General features: G+C 39.8%; 4 protein-coding genes across 5 annotated transcripts; 3 read left to right on the top strand and 1 right to left on the bottom strand.

Annotated features, from left to right (window-relative positions):
* Positions 1–2,215: 2,215 nt before the first annotated feature.
* LOC116192422 (agamous-like MADS-box protein AP3) lies at positions 2,216–5,158 on the top strand. The gene is made up of 7 exons (XM_031520976.1): positions 2,216–2,632; positions 2,718–2,784; positions 3,192–3,253; positions 3,734–3,833; positions 4,374–4,415; positions 4,537–4,581; positions 4,699–5,158. The coding sequence occupies exons 1-7, from the start codon at positions 2,445–2,447 to the stop codon at positions 4,867–4,869; spliced, it is 675 nt and encodes a 224-aa protein (XP_031376836.1). The 5' UTR covers positions 2,216–2,444; the 3' UTR covers positions 4,870–5,158.
* Positions 5,159–7,573: 2,415 nt separating this feature from the next.
* LOC116193946 lies at positions 7,574–12,849 on the top strand. Its single transcript, XM_031522687.1, has 7 exons — positions 7,574–7,908; positions 9,254–11,110; positions 11,209–11,263; positions 11,382–11,530; positions 11,930–12,016; positions 12,144–12,275; positions 12,456–12,849. The coding sequence occupies exons 1-7, from the start codon at positions 7,840–7,842 to the stop codon at positions 12,546–12,548; spliced, it is 2,442 nt and encodes an 813-aa protein (XP_031378547.1). The 5' UTR covers positions 7,574–7,839; the 3' UTR covers positions 12,549–12,849.
* A 1,000-nt stretch (positions 12,850–13,849) lies between these two features.
* On the top strand, positions 13,850–15,632 carry LOC116193972 (B-box zinc finger protein 21-like). 2 transcript variants are annotated; one of them, XM_031522720.1, is made up of 3 exons: positions 13,850–14,249; positions 14,516–14,932; positions 15,189–15,632. In XM_031522720.1, the coding sequence occupies exons 1-3, from the start codon at positions 14,046–14,048 to the stop codon at positions 15,219–15,221; spliced, it is 654 nt and encodes a 217-aa protein (XP_031378580.1). In that variant the 5' UTR covers positions 13,850–14,045; the 3' UTR covers positions 15,222–15,632. The 2 variants fall into 2 exon arrangements, with proteins under 2 accessions (XP_031378580.1, XP_031378574.1); XM_031522714.1 differs by having other exon boundaries at positions 13,874–14,249; positions 15,217–15,632.
* Positions 15,633–15,941: 309 nt separating this feature from the next.
* LOC116193988 (glycine-rich cell wall structural protein 2-like) lies at positions 15,942–17,032 on the bottom strand. The gene has a single exon (XM_031522732.1). The coding sequence runs from the start codon at positions 16,936–16,938 to the stop codon at positions 16,285–16,287; it is 654 nt and encodes a 217-aa protein (XP_031378592.1). The 5' UTR covers positions 16,939–17,032; the 3' UTR covers positions 15,942–16,284.
* Between the last annotated feature and the right edge of the window lie 753 nt (positions 17,033–17,785).

Raw genomic sequence — 17,785 nt, 5'->3', positions numbered from 1 at the left:
AATCAAAATCAAAGTAACTTTAACTCTGAATCCAAACAGCCCCTAAACTTTTATAAAGACAGTTTGATATGGTAACAAACATTCTTAATTCAAAACTATGAGGTTTTGTGGTCAATTCTCATTGTTGAGGTTCTCATAATGATTTGTCTCCCCTTCTCCTTTCTTTGATGGATCATCTCTATCGTTCTCATATCATGTACTATGTATGACTATGATTGTTCGCTTTTCGGCCTCGATATGTTTTCATTTTTCGGAAGTGATTCCCGTTTGGATTTATGATGCAGGTTGGCGCTTCTTCATCTGCCGGCAAACAGGGATATAATGCGCGAGAGCCCCGTGATCTCGTGCGCGTTTGATAAGGCAAAATTTTTCTCAGCTGGACCTCTATTTAGAGCTCTTCCTTCAAACGTCTTGTCCATTAAGTCCAAAACTTAGCCCAAATTCGGCGTGGGTCCAAAATTGTAGACCTCCAAGCTTCGAATTGGGTCACGTCGAGGAAATCCCGGGGAATTCCCCCCGTCCGGCCTGATTTCTGCAATTCATTCCTTCATAACAAAAAGACGACTCGACAGCCCTAAGCCAATCAATCACAAAACGGTGGGCCCCAAGGGAAAATAATGCTCCCTGCAAACGCAAGTAATGAAGTACTACGCGCCCCATGCTGTACAAATTCCCCTTGTTAGAAATATCGGCCTGATTTGGAGAAGAAAAGTATAATTTTTTACTGCCTCAAAAATCGATTTTCTGTTTTCTATCAAGATACCGCAAATTTCTTTATTTAAAAATCAACCATTTCCACCAAAAACAAAATCAACGCCATTCAAAATGTAATTTCTAGTTACATTCGATGTCTCAGATATAGCCTATTATTTTCAAATTCAATTCTCTCATCATCGAACCTTTTTTTTTTCAGTGGAATCGTTCATGAAATTTATTTCTCTTTTCCTTATCAATTTGTTAGGCATATAAGCCTCTTTTTTCTCGGTGTGGATCCTGATATCAGAAACCCCAATTGGACCCCGATTAATCCAGTCAAGCCGGATCGACCCACTAAGAGATAAAATCATATCAACGTGGATTTTCTACATTCACAAAACTCGAAGTCGAGACCTTATCTAAAGGGAAAAAGCGCCGAAATCAATTCGTGGTATATATATGTTGATTCTTCGATTATGCTTGCGAGTGAAATGAGAAACTCTATAGCTGCCTTTTCTATTTATCAGTATATTTAAGTGAAATCAATGTATAGTAACTACTTTCAAAAAAACCAAGAGATAATCCTTTACTTTTTATTTTTATTTTTATTTTACACAAATGTGATATTCTCCTATAGGTTAACAACTATCAATTATGAAACTACTCCTGCTTATGCATATCATACCGCGTCGACTCCGTCCTTTAATTTTAGTTACTATATACCAATTTTTCCAAACACTCTAAAATTCTTGCAAAAACAGAAGTTATTTTTCAATAATTTTATTTCAGTACCTTTCTATTGGTAAGAACATCCTTGATTTGACTAACCCTAAAACCCTCCTCCCCAATTAAAAAAAAAAAAAAGAAAGAGAGAAGAAAAACTAACCCTCAAAGCATATAACATTATTGGTGCATTGCATCCTCTCGATATATATGTGAAGGAGGAGGGTGGGAATGAGCGAGGAGGACCGTTCATAATATATATCCCCCCATTCCATGTATAACTTATGATGGATACGTACTTATAATAAGGTCTAATCTAAATTTTTCTCCATTTATTTTGATGTTCTTAGCTTGTTATTTGTTCATCTCTTTCTTCTTTTTTTTCCTAACTAAAACACTTCAAGTGTACTTTCCTAATTATACATTTTAACCCATAGCTCAATTTGGATGGAAGTCATTATTAATGGATTTTCAGAATCCGAGTTCCGTCACCACCGATAGGGACATAAGAGCACCTCATATAGTAATGAAACAAGAGGTTGCAAACTAATACAAGTTAGTTAAAGCAGTACAATGCTTATTTCCCTAGAGCATGGTCTTGAATTCTAGTATTGTGAATTGAGAAAATCTATACATGGAAAGTTTTACCCATTCAATAGTCGACCCAGTTCGAACTAAATTAGTCGAGATCCATTAGACTCTCAGATATCGGGGTACATATCCCAAAAAAAAAAGGAGGTTGCCATATATATGTGTTTGTGTGGGTTACTGACTCCAACACCTTTCCACCTCGAGGCCTAACCCCTTTCCGTTTCCGGCGACACGTCCCCTCTTCCCTTCCACTTTCCTTTTCTTCTTCTTCTTCTTCACATTATTATTAATTAAATTCCATCTATCTCCTCCCCCTTGTGTCTACTTATAATACCAACTAGAGAGGGAAGACAACAAAACAAGCATAAGAAAAAGAAGAGGAGGAGGAGGTGAGGAGAGGAGAAGAAGAAGATACACAATAACTATAGACTAGTATGGCTAGAGGGAAGATCGAGATCAAGAAGATTGAGAACACGACGAACCGGCAGGTGACCTTCTCGAAGAGGCGCAACGGCCTCTTCAAGAAGGCTCACGAGCTCTCCGTCCTCTGCGACGCCAAGGTCTCCATCATCATCATCTCCGGCACTGAGAAGCTCTACGACTACGTCAGCCCTTCCTCCTCGTACGTTTACTTGTTTCAAAACCCTAGGTTTCCCGACATTTTTTTTCTTTTTAATTAATTGTTTTTTATTTGGATTGGGGTATAGAACAAAACAGCTGCTCGATCTGTATCAGACAAAATCAGGCACCGATGTTTGGAGCTCTCACTATGAGGTACTTTTTCCACTAAGTAATTTAATTTATTAATTGTTAGGGAATATATCTATAATTAATCTCTTTTTTTTTATATATACATAAATAGAATTCAGCTGACTTCCACCGGATTAAAAAAAAAAAAAAATAGATAATAGAGATATGCCTTGACTCGTATATAAATTTCAATATACTCGTAGATCGATCCATGTTTCCTGTCAAACTTTGGTTATTAATGAATGAATCAAGTTCTTGTTCTGTTCCTAATTTCAAAACGATGCACAATATATATATGTACGAAATATCGGACATCTGTCCCTCTACTAAATCCAAGAAATTATAATTACCAATTTCTTTTTTACAAATTATGTCGTATTTACAATATCAATCCTTTTTATGTCTAATGGGGTGCATATATTTTTGGGCAGAAAATGCAAGAAACCTTGAACAAACTGAAGGAGGTAAATAGGAAAATTCGTCTGGAGATCAGGTAATTATATTAGGGGGAAGCCCGACACACATATATCTATTGTTAGAAGTTCTTTATAAGTTTTTACTCTTTGGGATTCGTCTCCATATTTCATCAAAAGAGAAAAAGTTTAGCTTTGGATGGTCACTGATATATATTTGTTTGCTCTGTCTCTGTCTCTCTCTTTTTTTTTTTCCTTCCTCTAATAATTGCAAATGCTATTAAGAAGCTATTGTACAAGAGTTCAAAGGCCAATTACGAACCATAAAAGAGGGCAGCTCAAAACTGTCAAAGCAAAATTAAGAAGAGATGCGACTCGAAATCATACCAGATCAACAATCTGACTAAGCAACATACTGCATTAGGATTAGTTTTTCATATTCTGAATATAATTGTTAAAGATAATTAGGATTGGTTTTTATATATCGCATGTTCTTTCTTTCTTTCTTTTTTTTTTCCCCACCTACTCTTTGGGAGTGAAAATGTGATAAAAATTAATAGGAGGCGTCATGGCCAGAGCTTGAACAACATGACCTACGGGGAATTGTGCGGTCTTGAGCAAGAAATGGAATCAGCTGCCCATGTCATTCGTGAACGCAAGGTATATATATACTTATAGTCATTTCCTTGTTTTATCAATTCACTCATAGCTAGGCTATGAATTTTTATTCATAAGTTCCCTGTACTTCATCTTGCTGTTTGGTGGGATGCATGCGTATTGTTCCGACATTTGTTACAAAACATGTAGAGTGAGATGCTTCATAGGCGACGTCCTTTGCTTTTTAAATGTAAATTGGAAATCGATATCTTGCGTCGTTAATGTCGATGTTGGCAAGCTTCTCGCCTTACAAAAGGCAGTGCACCCACTAGATCATTATCTCAGTCTAGAGATAATTGAGTATACCCTTTTATTTTGATTGTCACCTATCTTTAAGGAAATCCAACGGTTCAACAGATCAGTCTTGTACGATGTAGTGCTTATAGCATGGAAATATACGACTGTATATTCAGTTAATTATGTTTGCAAGGGTGTATAAACTACGCATATATATTATATATCTTCATTTCTTCTTATAATTAAGTTTGAAAAATTATAATTACGAGCTTGACCTATAATTGATTTTATCCTCTCATTAAACAGTACAAGACAATCTCCAATCAGACCGAGACCACCAAGAGAAAGGCAAGTTTTAGTTATTCGACAACTCATGAATCGCATTTACATATTGTTGATGAATACTAAACTCACCATTGCCGAAACTTAAGGTTTGAACTTAAAACTTTTCGCCACTTGATGTTTGCAGCATAGGAACTCCATACAAGTCAACAAGAATCTCCTCCATGCTATTGTAAGCAATTAATATTTACACGATCAATTGATGATTGCCCCGACCCCAATACATATACATGCACATTCTCCTTTGTTTCTAGATAGTTAATTTTCTCTTCTGTTTCGTGTCAACCAGGATGCAGAAGAGGATGATCTGAGTTACGAGTTATGCGGGAATATCACTGATGATCCCATAATTGGCTACTTCAATGAAGGTTCCCGTTTATTTGCTCTTCGCCTGCAACCGAACCAGCCTAATCTCCAAGATGGCGGGTCCTGCATCACAACCTACCCACTGCTTGATTAATAAATCAGTCTATGCGACTGACATCATATGGCAGATCATACAAATGCTGCGATGTATATCATAAATCTCATGAAATTTGGGACTGATGAATTATGTAGCTTGATTTCGTGTGCTAGAACACATCAGTACTTCTGTGTCATGGTATGCGCTTGACACCAGTAGAAGTGTGTACGTACCTCATGACTCTATATAGAATATGTAGTATGGTATGATGCAATGCCATTGCTTAAAAGACTTATATCATTTCTTACCAAAGTAAAGAGATCAGGATGGTTTTTCTTTTCTCACCTATCAATGAGGCGATAGCTCAATTGGTAACGCTGATATTCCAAGATCTAGATTACGGGTCCAAGTCTAGTTGGAGACCTGGGAGCGAATGCACGGAGAGAGAAGGCCCCTATTTATTGTCGAACCCGTTTGTAGTGGTACTACTCTAACGTTGAGCTTGCGGTAGTATCAACATGGCGCATGAGTTCACAAAGATCAATATGCATAATTATTCCAACATAATATCGTTTATCGCGTGCTCTTTGTTAGGATAGTTCGGTATAGTCTTACACCGATAATAGCAGTGGACTAGCTATATATAGGATAGTCGTTGTGCCTCGAGAACACTACATTAAGCATGCGTGAACGTAGATTAGCATGGTCCAGGCTATTTAATGTTATCGGTGCTCCCATAGTGCTGGACGAGATCGATTGTTAGCATGGGGACTTGAAAATTATCTCTCTTGTTTTTGTTTTTAATTGTAAACGAGATCATGTGTTCGGCTTAGGAAGGAAAAATAAAGAAATGTCGAAATTCTATCAATGAGAATTGAATTCAAAATCTTTTAATTTTGAATTGAGAGCAAACCTCATTATACTAATAAACGATTAGCGGACACTAGGCGTCTAGACTCATTGGCCTCTTCGTATAACTGAAAAAATAAGTAATTAACACATGATTTTCTTAAATTTCTTGCATTAGATTATTTATAATTAAGATACTATTTTATTGTGCATTTTCCATATAAGAGAAAAGAAATCTTTCTGCCACAAAAAAGAAGGAAAGAAATCTAACTCATGGCAGGAAGCACATTACGTACTTATTGGGATTTGAATGTTATGAATGGTTACGAAAGAATGAGTTATGCATGGATTGATATAATAATCCATGTTTGGTTTTAAATTTTTAAGAGAGGGAGGGTTAAGGGAGATAACTAATCCCATCATAACCCTTCATAACCTTTATATTTTAATATCACCAATTTGGAGTGTTATGGAGGAATATGAAGAAATAACATTATACAAAAAAATTAAAAGTTAGGATCTTTTTTAAATTATCACACCATCCCATCCTATAATTTAATGAAGTTTATCCAAATATAAGTTATGGGAAATTAAAGAATCCCTCCCTAATTAACCCCATCCCATCGCTCAATTATCTTTCATAAGATGTTATCCAAAGAAAGTGAACTGTTTTCATTTCGTATGGGGCCACCCAAAATAATTGTCTGTTGTTCAAACAAACAAGACCATTGCCTGTGCTATTAGTCAACATTTGTGTCTCTTTCTGATTTAAAAATTGAGATTGAGGAGACAATAAATTGTCGGAGCAGTCGAAACGGGAATTTAAATAATAATTTACTTTCCCTTTTGGCCTTTTTCCTATAAGGAATTTATATCAAAGCAAAAGAGACAGTTTTTGGTGGCTGCTCCGTGGACAAATTCAACTCTCCAGTTGTTTTCCACGAACATTCTCCAATTCATATCTTATATATATATATATACAGTCAGGAAATTAATTACTATGTATTTATATATATCTTATCTATTATAAAAGTTTACCTCATATTGTAATAGCCATTTAAATTGCATAAGGTTGACCATAGATTAGATCACAAAACTAAAGAAACTCTCCACTTTCTCCGGATAAAAATTAAATAACTTCTAAATCTTGGAAAATATAAATTCTCTTGATAAATTAAATGGATGAGTGTAATTTAAGTAACACATTTCTCTATTCGCGAATAAATTTTAATTATCTCAATAACAATAACAATAACAACAACAATAATAATAAATAATAAATTCTTGAGTCGGTATATTATGTCGCATCTCATCAAAATTAAAATTGCCTTCTCTTACGCTATCATGTCATCAAAATTCTAAACCCTCTCGTTCCGCCATATCAGCATCTTATATTTTTTTTTAAAATATTTTAGGAATTTCTAATGATATAATTTCAATATCTAATTTCCTATTAAAATATATTTTTTGTATTATTTACATGGCATATTTTTAGACGATATCTTAAATATATCAGCGTTTATCTTAAGAAAGTTTTGTTCGATAAATAATGCTCATAAACGGGTAATTAATTGATATTGAGCTCTCTATATGCAAATTTATTTTCAATGAAAATATATATGAAGTTAAAAAAGGTAAAAGATGAATTGTTTTTCTGGATGAATAAAAAATGAAGTTAACCGAGTATATAAGATACACGAAGTTAAAAAAAATAAATGAGTCTAAAAAACCATGAATTATACCATTTTTCTCTATCAAATTAGTTGAAAAAATTAAAATACGACCGATGAAAAGGATTATTGGGGGTAAAAAAAAGATTACGACAACGAACAGAGGACACGTGTCGTGCGCGGGAGATCTCTGGGATCGGATTTACGGAGTTTTTGTGCAACCGCGGCGCTCGAGTCTTCGCACCGTTTCAAAAACCCTTTTTCTGAGTTTTCTCCTTCCTTCTATTCTGCTTCTAGTCCTCCTTCCCTTCCGTCTCTTCTCAGCCCCCTCAAGGCAGAGCACTGGCACTGTTAATCAGAGCGACAAAGCCTTTCAGCCCCGTAAGCCCCTCCATTGCTCTTCGGCCACCGACCTTCAACACCTCACCCAGAACCGCTCTGGTCAGTACGGAGAGAGGAACACGCGCAAAGGAAGCATTTTTTTCCGTTGTGCTAGGAGCTTTCGGTGATGGGAGCTCTGGCCCCCGCCGCCCCTTGGATTCCGGAGGACGATTTCCTGCTGAAACACGCCGTTGAGGTCTCTTCCCTTTTCTTGAACAATTTGGCTACGTTTTGAACACCCTTTTAGTATTTGGGCCTTTTTGTTTTTGTTTTTGTTTTTTTCTACTGATTAAATTGCTGTTTGGTAAATTTTTCTAAGTCATGAATGTGTGTGGGGGAGCCCTGTAGCTTTGAGCTTTGGTTCTTGCTGTGGAACTTCTTTGATTGCTGTGACGAGATAGATTGCGAGCTTCTGATTCTTTGTCCGAATCTATCGAAGCAACCGGTTCATGATGTGTAATATTTCGGTCTGAAATGTTGAGCATACTAGGCAGTGGTTAGGTGTGTGGTATTTTTTTTTAGTGTGTTTTCGCAGCTATCTTGCACGTCCACCTTTATAGCCAATGGATGCTTCGTGTTCTTGACTGTTAGCAATGTGTGCTAATTGCTCAGTGAGGTGCCGTTTTACTATGGCTTTTCGTACTTGAATGCTCGTTTGGGTCTCTTTGGGGATTCTTGAATAGTGAGCTTTGTTGGACAATCGGTGGTCCTCACCTTTAATTTTGCACCAAAAAGACTTGGCAGTGTGCCGATCTCACTTCAATGAGAACTGATGGTTACTTTGTTCGGGTCTAAGAATTCAATGGCTATTAATGTTGACAAGCTGATTAACCTCTAAACTGAGGCAAAGGTCTTCATATTGTTGCCTGAGTAATTGATGTGCTCTATGCTATTGGGAAGGTGTTGGCAATGTCAGGTATTCGTTTCTTTTAATCTGCCATATATGCAGTGAGGCTGGAGGCAAATTCTCATCATGGTGTTTACGGTAATAAATCGGGTCTGAGTTCCCTAGGTTGTCATTTTCAATGTTACCAGAATGATATTGAGCTTTCTTGGATACAGAATTTCTTTTAAGGATTGGATCGCATTGGAAACACACACACACACACACACACACACACACATATATATATTGTATATATTAAGGATTAGATTGCATTGAAAGCATATAAGTATCTGTAATTATATTATCGGGGGATTCTGCTTTTGTGGTTTTCAGAACTTATATTTACGAATGTGAGAAACTACAAATGTCGGTGTATCTGCTCTCTCATTTATTTTTGGATCTTATTCTTAGCATCAGTTTGCCTTTGATTTCAAATGCCATTGTTCGGGGACAGAATGACTAATACAGCAATGGACCATTTCCGCGGCAATTGCTTTTCATCCCTTGTCATTCTATTGATCATGAAGCCTAGAGTTGTGATACAAAGATGATGAAGTGGAAATGGTCTTTTATTCCTGTGATGGATTCTTCCAAAATAGTTGAACTTCTTAAACTATATTTTGACTTTCTCTTCATGTTTTCATTATTTGTCCAGACTGGTGCTTCCTTGGAATCTCTTGCGAAAGGTGCAGTGCGATTTTCTCGAAGGTACACTGTCCGAGAAATTCAGGAACGGTGGTACTCCCTCCTCTACGACCCCGTTATTTCCGCTGAAGCTTCAGTCCACATGATTGAATTTGAGCAACTTGCTCCAACCCTCACATCAAAGTTCACTAAGTTTGGAGACTTGAAGGGAAACAAGTATTCCTCTGGAAAGAGAAAAACCCAGAGCGTTCGCAGCTGCTACTATGCTCTTCGCAAAAGAATATGCAATGAGCCGTTTAACTCTGAGGATTTTGACTACCTTGTGGGCCCCAGTAATGGAATTCGAACTGTAGATGGTACGCTAACAGGGGATTACATGCTTGGGGACCCTAACTCGAGCCATTTTGAGCTTCAAGAATCTGATCTCGAGATTGTGCAGCATGCTTTTCCTAATCTTCTGATGGATGGTGTGATTAGTACAAATAATGCCTTTGCTAAAGACGTGGAGAAACCAACTGAAGGCTTTCCTGTGGAGCAAGATGATCTGAGTAGAGCAATGCCTAGTCCTCTTAAAAGGGATGCTGGTCATATGGAGTTGTTCGAAACCAACAATATAGGTGCAAAATCTTCGCCTGCTTTTGCTCCTTCAAATCACAATGGCGAAAACACTTGCCAGGAAATGGAACAAACCCATGTATTCAACTCCCCAATTTTGGACTGTGGTGCCTCCTTTCATGGGTTGGACTGTTCGTCTCCACTTCCAGATATGCCTATTTGGAAAGCTGTGGAAGGCATGTCAACACCAGATGATCTCGGCCTAGGAGAGAAGGATCTTTGCATTGAAGAAGCTTTAACTATAACCAATGATGATGAAAATAAGAATGTGGGTCACTCAGGTGATAGTACTAAAGGTTACTTGGCAGAACTCTCGGAGTCTCTGCTGAACTTCACAAATGAGGAAGAGCTCCTTTTCATGGATGTTGATGCGAAGGACCCCTTTGATAAGTCTTACTATGATGGCCTGAGCTCACTCCTTCTGAATTCTCCAATTGATGCTAATCAAGAAGGAGACTTAACTGATGTGCCCCAAGCTATTTCTGCAGCAGTGGCTTCTAAAACCAACTTGGTTCCTGATGATATCTGCAAATCAGAAGAGTGCATGGCATCAAGCGTGTCGGGTTCAGGCCTGCAATTTTCTGAGACATGCGATGGGTTTATGTTATGTGCATTGAACACAGAGGACCCGGACATTCCATGCAATGATGATGTTGTGTTTCCAAAGATGTTTGGCACTTCCTCGGCTTTCGTGAAGGCGAAGAGCAGGTTCCAAGAAAGTAAAAATTGTATTCCTTCCGCTTTGGGGAAGGATTTGTCAGCAAATCCAAGAACTGTTGAAAGGGGCCCAGGGATTTCCCAGGGCCAGTATCATGGTCTCTCACAATCAATTGGCCCACTGGTTTCAGTAAAGAATTCTGCTAACCCAACTGTTGGGTCTGCTCGCGGGACTAAATGCGAGGTCTCCAATAGCAATGTCGATGCCAATTTGGCCGACATAAGTGATCGATTGACTGTTAGGTTGGAGAATATGCCAACTTTGACACTGAAGGAGGAGCAGGCGGAAACTTCAGGGGTCAAACATCTAGCCAGTAATTCAACTGATTGTGCTCTGGAGAAGCCCCTTAATGATTCTGACAAATTTCAGTTCCAACAACAAGATGCCCCTCCGGAGGTTCGAGACCCTCTAGATTCTGAACTTGGGACAATAGATCCTGCTGGCCTGGAGACAGGAACGGGTCCTTGTTCTTCAGCACCAGAACAAATTGAAAGTGATGATGATCTGGCTTCATTTTCCGATATTGAGGCAATGGTAAAGCTTATGATCATCTAATAGCTTGTTATACTCGCTGGAAGTTTTGAATTGTTCTGCACAAGAAGTTTTTACCAATAACTTCGTTGTTTATACAGATCCTCGACATGGACTTGGACCCAGATGACCAGGATTTTTTTTCTAATGAAGAAGGTAATACTTATTATAAATCAGGAGTCCATGCGAAAAGCAAATTTAACATGCATGAATAAATGATTTGGTCTGTAAATCCCGTCATAGTGTGAATGATTTTGGCTGTTTCTTTGTGCAGTCTCGCGGTATAATAATGAGGCGGCGAGGAGGACAATAGTGAGGCTAGAGCAAGGAGCTCATTCTTATATGCAAAGAGCCATCGCATCTCATAAAGCGTTTGCTGTTCTATACGGTCACTATTCGAAGCACTATATAAGAAAACAAGAGGTATATTAGTTTGATGGAGTTCTGATTGAAGTTTGAACTACAGGTTCTGTTAGCTATACAAATGAGAAATTTCAATTCATCCCATACTATTGGTATTTCCAGCTTTCTTGGTTTCCTGGAAAATTGTTTCCGTGTCAAAGGGTTTTTCATCAAAAATGAAATTTTTTTACCAACAGCTTTTCATACTCATTTCTTTGGTCTAAAATGCGCCTCTATTTTGTCAATTGGTTTGAATTTTTCATGTGAAACAGTTAGCATTATATTGCAAATGCAGTATATATCAAAGGAACAAATAAACCCTGGCTTTCAATCAGCTTCTGGCATGGAAGTTCTAAAGTTTCTTATCAATATAAAATTACCATTGAATTGGGCTTAGTGAAACATCATATATTTTTGAAGGTCTTACTTGGGAGAGGGACTGAAGGTTTTAAAGTTGACATTGACTTGGGGACAGAAGGACGATCTAACAAAATTTCAAGGCGACAGGTAAGATTTTGAGTTTTCGATATCTGCCAAACCGCTGTTTCATTATCAGTTTACTTTAGGGTACCTGCCCCACTGCCAAATCTGCTTTAAAATGATTGTAAGTGGTTTGCTTCCCTGAACTTCGTAGGCGACAATAAAGTTGGAGAAAAATGGGTCTTGCCTTCTGAGGAATCTTGGGAACAAATTCTCTATCTTTGTCAATAACAAGCCAGTGGCGCCTGGGCTGAGTCTAACACTGACTCCCAATTGTCTGATTGAGGTAACATTGCGATAGCTTGTTTCTAGTTTTCCAAATTTCCTGCAATTATTATCTTCAACATCTTTGATGGATCTTTGACTCCAAACCTCCCACCATATCATAATTTTCAAGTCGAAATCAAGACCATTATCCATGTTAGAGATCAAAAGCTGATGGGTTGCAATTATCTTTTCCCTCCAGATCAGAGGAACGCCTTTCATATTTGATGTAAACCCGAGTTGTGTGAAGCAATTCCTTGGGAGCACCTCAGGGAATCAGCAAGAGCAATCCTAGAGGTATAATCATGTCCTTCATAATCCAGTTGTAAAGGTCTCGGTGATAAGTCTCAAAATTTCCAGAGAAGCGCCAATTTTTATGGCGTGTTCTGCATTTCTTTATTGTCAGCGCAATCTTCCCGTCTTTCTGCCAATATGATGAGGATAGGTTTTCTTTCATATGCAACAAGTTTTTACAGTCGATGCTTGTAATTTCCCCTTCTTTGCCATCCTGCATACTCTTACGACTGCACAGAACACCTGTAGCATGAGAATTACACGGAATCGGGAATCGAGTAGAAATGGTTATTGATCTCTTACTGATCAGTGCTGGAGATTTTGCTGAAAAGTGAGCCAGAGAAGGATATTGGGTGGATGATGCATTATCTGTTTAGGGAGCTCAAGTAGATAAAAGTACCCTTTATCTGCCATTTCGGTATCTATGCCCCATCAGTTTTCTAGATCACTTCAAATTATTGGAGCACATAGAGGTAGTAAGGCTCTTCTTGCGATGTCTAGTCAGATTAAAAAAAAAAAAAAACCAGTCACTGTCAGGATCTGATAACGAGCAGACAATGCTTCATCGGTTGAACTCGACATACGGAATTATTGAGGGAGAAACGCAGAACACGATATAATCTTGAATTCGACCTTCGACCCGACAGGTGAGGTTTTATGGAGGGGATAAGGTCGCCAAATATGGAAACAGAGCAGGCCAATAATGTTGAGCTTTGGAGCCCCATGTTGTCTCATTAAAGGGGGTCTCCAGGATCTTCTATTGCCTTCTTTTCCAAGTCGGCAGTGTGGTCCATATGAATTCTAGGATCCGTGTTCAGAGGAAAAGATCATACTGTTCCTTAATAAGGACAAACTTAGTGCCCATTGCGTCGGGGTTCTGTAGATATCGGATTTAATGTTGCTCGTAGTGTAAGTTCACTTGTGTTAGGCAGGCCCAGCCATCACGACAAATTCAAATGATACATTTGTATACAGTACAACCAAGTCTCAGTGGTTCATGGATTTTGGAAATATCGTGAGGGCATTGTTAAGGCATATTCTACATTCATATTCGTGTATAATTCACCATGATATTCGTCGAATGATATGCCTGAACCGGAAGAAGTAATTGGAAGGGAAAATAATGCCAGAGCCATATCTGGATATTGTTAGCTCGCAAGTCTCTAATTTAATTGGACTGTTGGATTTACTGCAGATCCCCTCAATCATTGTCCCATATTAAGCTAATCGACCATGATTAATCATTAATCTCAATTGCAACGAGGATCCCCAGGGCCACCCGCATGGCCTGTGGCCGGTTTACCTGTCCTTTATGAATTTATAGGACGTTCACGTGGACCGTTATATGTAAACTCTGCAAGTTTTGCTTTTGACAGAGGAAGTGAAAACCAACATTTCCAGTTTCCATCTCCTTAAAAACCTCAGTCTTCTGCCTTTTTTTTTTCCTCTGTCTCAATCTCAAGAGCATCTGAGCTCCTGTCAAGGGACCCCCAAGACGATGAAGATCCAGTGCGATGTGTGCAGCAAAAAAGCTGCGGTGGTGTTCTGTGCTGCGGACGAGGCTGCCCTCTGCAGCGGCTGTGATCACCACGTCCACCACGCCAATAAGCTTGCCTTCAGGCACCCTCGCCTTTCACTCCTCGAACCTCCTGCAAACTGCTCCGAGCAAGCTCCCCATGCCCCAGTTTGTGACATTTGTCAGGTTCCTTCTCGCCATCAGGAATGTTTTCTAGGAAGCCGTTTTACTTGTGTTCCTGGAGAACTGTCGGAAATCTAGCTGCATTTTACTATGTTTATGAGAAATGATGCAGAAACGGTAGGGATGGAAACTGAAAAAATAGAAAACGTAGTTATGGAAGTCCAAAAATCAAAAAACGCAACATATGGAAATCCGAAATACAGCAAAGGCAGACCTCAGCATTCGATGTCTTATTGTGTGCTGCCGTGTGTGTGGTTGCGTGTCTGTAGGAGCGCAGAGCAGTCTTGTTCTGCCAACAGGACAGAGCAGTCCTCTGCAAAGACTGCGATGTTCCGATACACACATCCAACGATCACACCCAGAACCACTCCCGGTACTTGCTCACCAGAGTGAAGCTCTCCACTTCGGCACCTCCTCTTCTATTTACTGATCATCTCAAGCCCGAGGACATGATTCCAAAACCTGCCCCCATCTCTGAGGCAATATCTAGCCCAATGAGCTCGAACATGGACGGTGTGAACTGTGATCACTGGGCGGGGGAAAGAGGTGGAGGAGGAGGTTCGAGTCTGGGCAGTGGTAGCTTATTAAGGGGGGTCTTAACAATGGAGATGCTGCATGGGGCATGGCATTTCGAGGACATGGTTGATTCCTGCTCAGAATCTGTTGCATCCTTCAGCTTCACCAAGGTGTGCATTCTGATTGATGTTTACAGATTATCCATTTCTTTTCTATCAGATAGGTGAAAGCCACCGTCTGTTGTTCGACCTCAATGTTTTCAGTACGAGATGGGCCCCGATGCTCATGATGTAAGGACGTAATGTCCTGCAAAGCTTTCTAGCTTTTCCATTCAAATAACATTGTTCTACTGCACTGAACAACTGTGGAGTGAGGGCGAAGACGGATTGGAATTCTCTTCCAATCAACTTTTAACTTATTATGTAGATTACTTTTGCTGAGGTTCAATTTGCAGAATGATGATGGCTTCACACTGTCTCCTGATACCGAGCTTGAAAATCATCCTATGCATCCACCTTTCCCGGAAAGTATGAGAATGCGGGCCCCTGATGCACCAGCTTTTGAACTCCAGTATCCTACTCAGCTTTCTCTACCACTCGGCACACAAGCTGTTCCATTCAAGGAGACGAGTCCTAACCAGAAGAAGGGCGATGGTTTCACAGTTCCTCTTGTTATTAGCCCTTTTTGTCAGGATCCAACCTTCTTGTAACGACTAACTAATAAATACGGATTTAGCTGCTCTGCGGTCCACATCTAGTGTTGACAAACATGGAATGAGAAACGACCGCACCAACTGCACCAAATTAAACTGCAGAGGAGCCTTTGCCACTCAATAGAAACTAAAGAATTCCTGTTATGATCTTTCACAGTTTTTCATGTCTCTCCTCTCTCTCTTTTGCAGATTGCTTGTATAAATATATCAGGTGGAGCTTGCAGTTAGTGTCGAGTTCAATCTCCTTTTATATATCGAATAGGAGCTTGCAGTTAGTGTTGAGTTCAACCATTTCTTGGTCCAACTTATTAGAGGATAAGTATCTGACATCTGTAATTATCAACAGTATGAACTGACCAAGAATCGAGAGTCAGGCTAAGATAAAAATCGGTGAGAGAGCCCATTTGAACCTTAGGGTGGGGCTCGGTCATTATCTGAAAAGAGAAGTGGGACTTGAGGAGCTAGCAAAAGGAAAAATTACTGACACACAATACCAGACACCTATTGAAATATAATTGTTGACTATATGTCGAAGGGAGGCGCCAGTGCTCAGTGAAAGTTGATCAGACGATTCAGGAGACCGGAACACTCAATCAGCAACACATAGAATTAGCAGTGATCACAAAACTGATATCCATAATGTATCGATCCTATTGTGACAAGAAATTTTGGGTTGAATGACTCAAAACTAGAAATCCAAGACACATACTGGTCAGCAAGTGCTGGAAAAACAATCACAGTAAAAGAATGAATCATATGATCCCGACTCAATGATTTCCATTTGAATCGTTTTCAGGGTGGCGGTCCATGTCAATTCCGGGGTCTGGGAGGAGGACGATGAAGACAGTGAGCCTTGCACATGTGAACGCAGTCGTAGAAGCAAGGGCCGCCGCAGTGAAGCGGGCAGTTCAGTCTCATGCCTCTGCACCGATTCTTCGCCATGCACTGCGCATACTCTCCCATTGCGTACTCATTCCCTTTGTTATCCCTCCACCTCCTCCTCTCACGATCACGACTAGCCCTCTCCGAGCTGGATTTTGGCTGCCTGCCGCATGCCCACTTCCACCACCCACCTCCCCCTCCTCCACCTCCCCATCCCCATCCGTTGCCCCCACCCGCGCCGCCACCACCTCCTCCTCCTCCTCCTCCACCACCACCACCACCACCACCTCCACCACCCCATCCCCATGAGTAGCCTCCGCCTCCACCTCCACCTCCACCTCCACCACCGCTACCACCTGCTCCTCCTCCTCCTCCTCCTCCGCCTCCGCCTCCACCACCACCTCGGTAATACCCGACATTAGTATTCTTGCTGGTATCCACGATGTTCGTGACATCTGAAGAAGTGGCATTGCCCAGGGAGTCCTTAGTTGGGATTTCATTGCCACTCCCCTGCATAGGAACTGACATGTGACAGATGATTAGCATCAAAACTGCCAATAGGAGACTGCTCGATGCTGCCATTTTCGAGTTTAATTGAACCCTGGAAGATGAATAGGAATCGAAAATTTCCAGTTTTGTATTTATAGTTCCGGTTGGGAGTTTGGGGGGAAAATTGTGTGTTCAACACTGAACTGAGTGGAACAGCTATATGTCCACATCTCTAAGAAACCGCTAGGAGACGGTGACTTAGGCCACACTCTTTGTCCCCACCAACGGTTTCTTTGAGACAATGCTTGCATGCTCCCACATCCATCGTAGGCCTTCAGTATCATTCTTTTGGTGAGAAAGATAATGTTGATCGGTTAGTCCGTCATGTTCATACAACAGGCATGGGACGGATCCCGTATTTGGCGAGGAGATCGTGATAAAATATCGATTTGGCATGCATAACCTAGCTGACAGAGTTTTGCTATCTCTAAAAGAACTTCAGATGACATGCATATGAAAAAATGTATTGTGTAACTAACGCGGATTTTGAGATATTATTCTCTCTTTCAAAAGAGATAGAAGAGATTTATCCGATATAAGCCAATGTAATTGATGTCTTTTTGCCGAGAGAGATGAATGATTTGATTCATTGATACCACACTGTGATATAACACCATCCGCAGAATCGTCATGCCACACGACTGTTGTTATACATGTACTTGTAGCTTGGCAGTGAAGTTTTTGCAAAATTGAATTGATGTGAGGAATAGAAAATATATGAAACCTTCAACAAATACATTGCTTTCAAGATGAGGGAGAGAGTAAGGTTGGGTTGCTGCTGATGTTTCCTGCAAGTGGGCGGAAATATATAATATACCCATTACATTTGTGTTCACCAAATCATCCATCATACTCGCCACCAGAATACATATACTTAATA

This window comes from Punica granatum, chromosome 1, assembly GCF_007655135.1.
Source record: "Punica granatum isolate Tunisia-2019 chromosome 1, ASM765513v2, whole genome shotgun sequence".
Taxonomy (NCBI): Eukaryota; Viridiplantae; Streptophyta; class Magnoliopsida; order Myrtales; family Lythraceae; genus Punica; species Punica granatum.
Note: the sequence above shows the minus strand (reverse complement) of the source record. Positions and strands in the feature narration are given on the sequence as shown.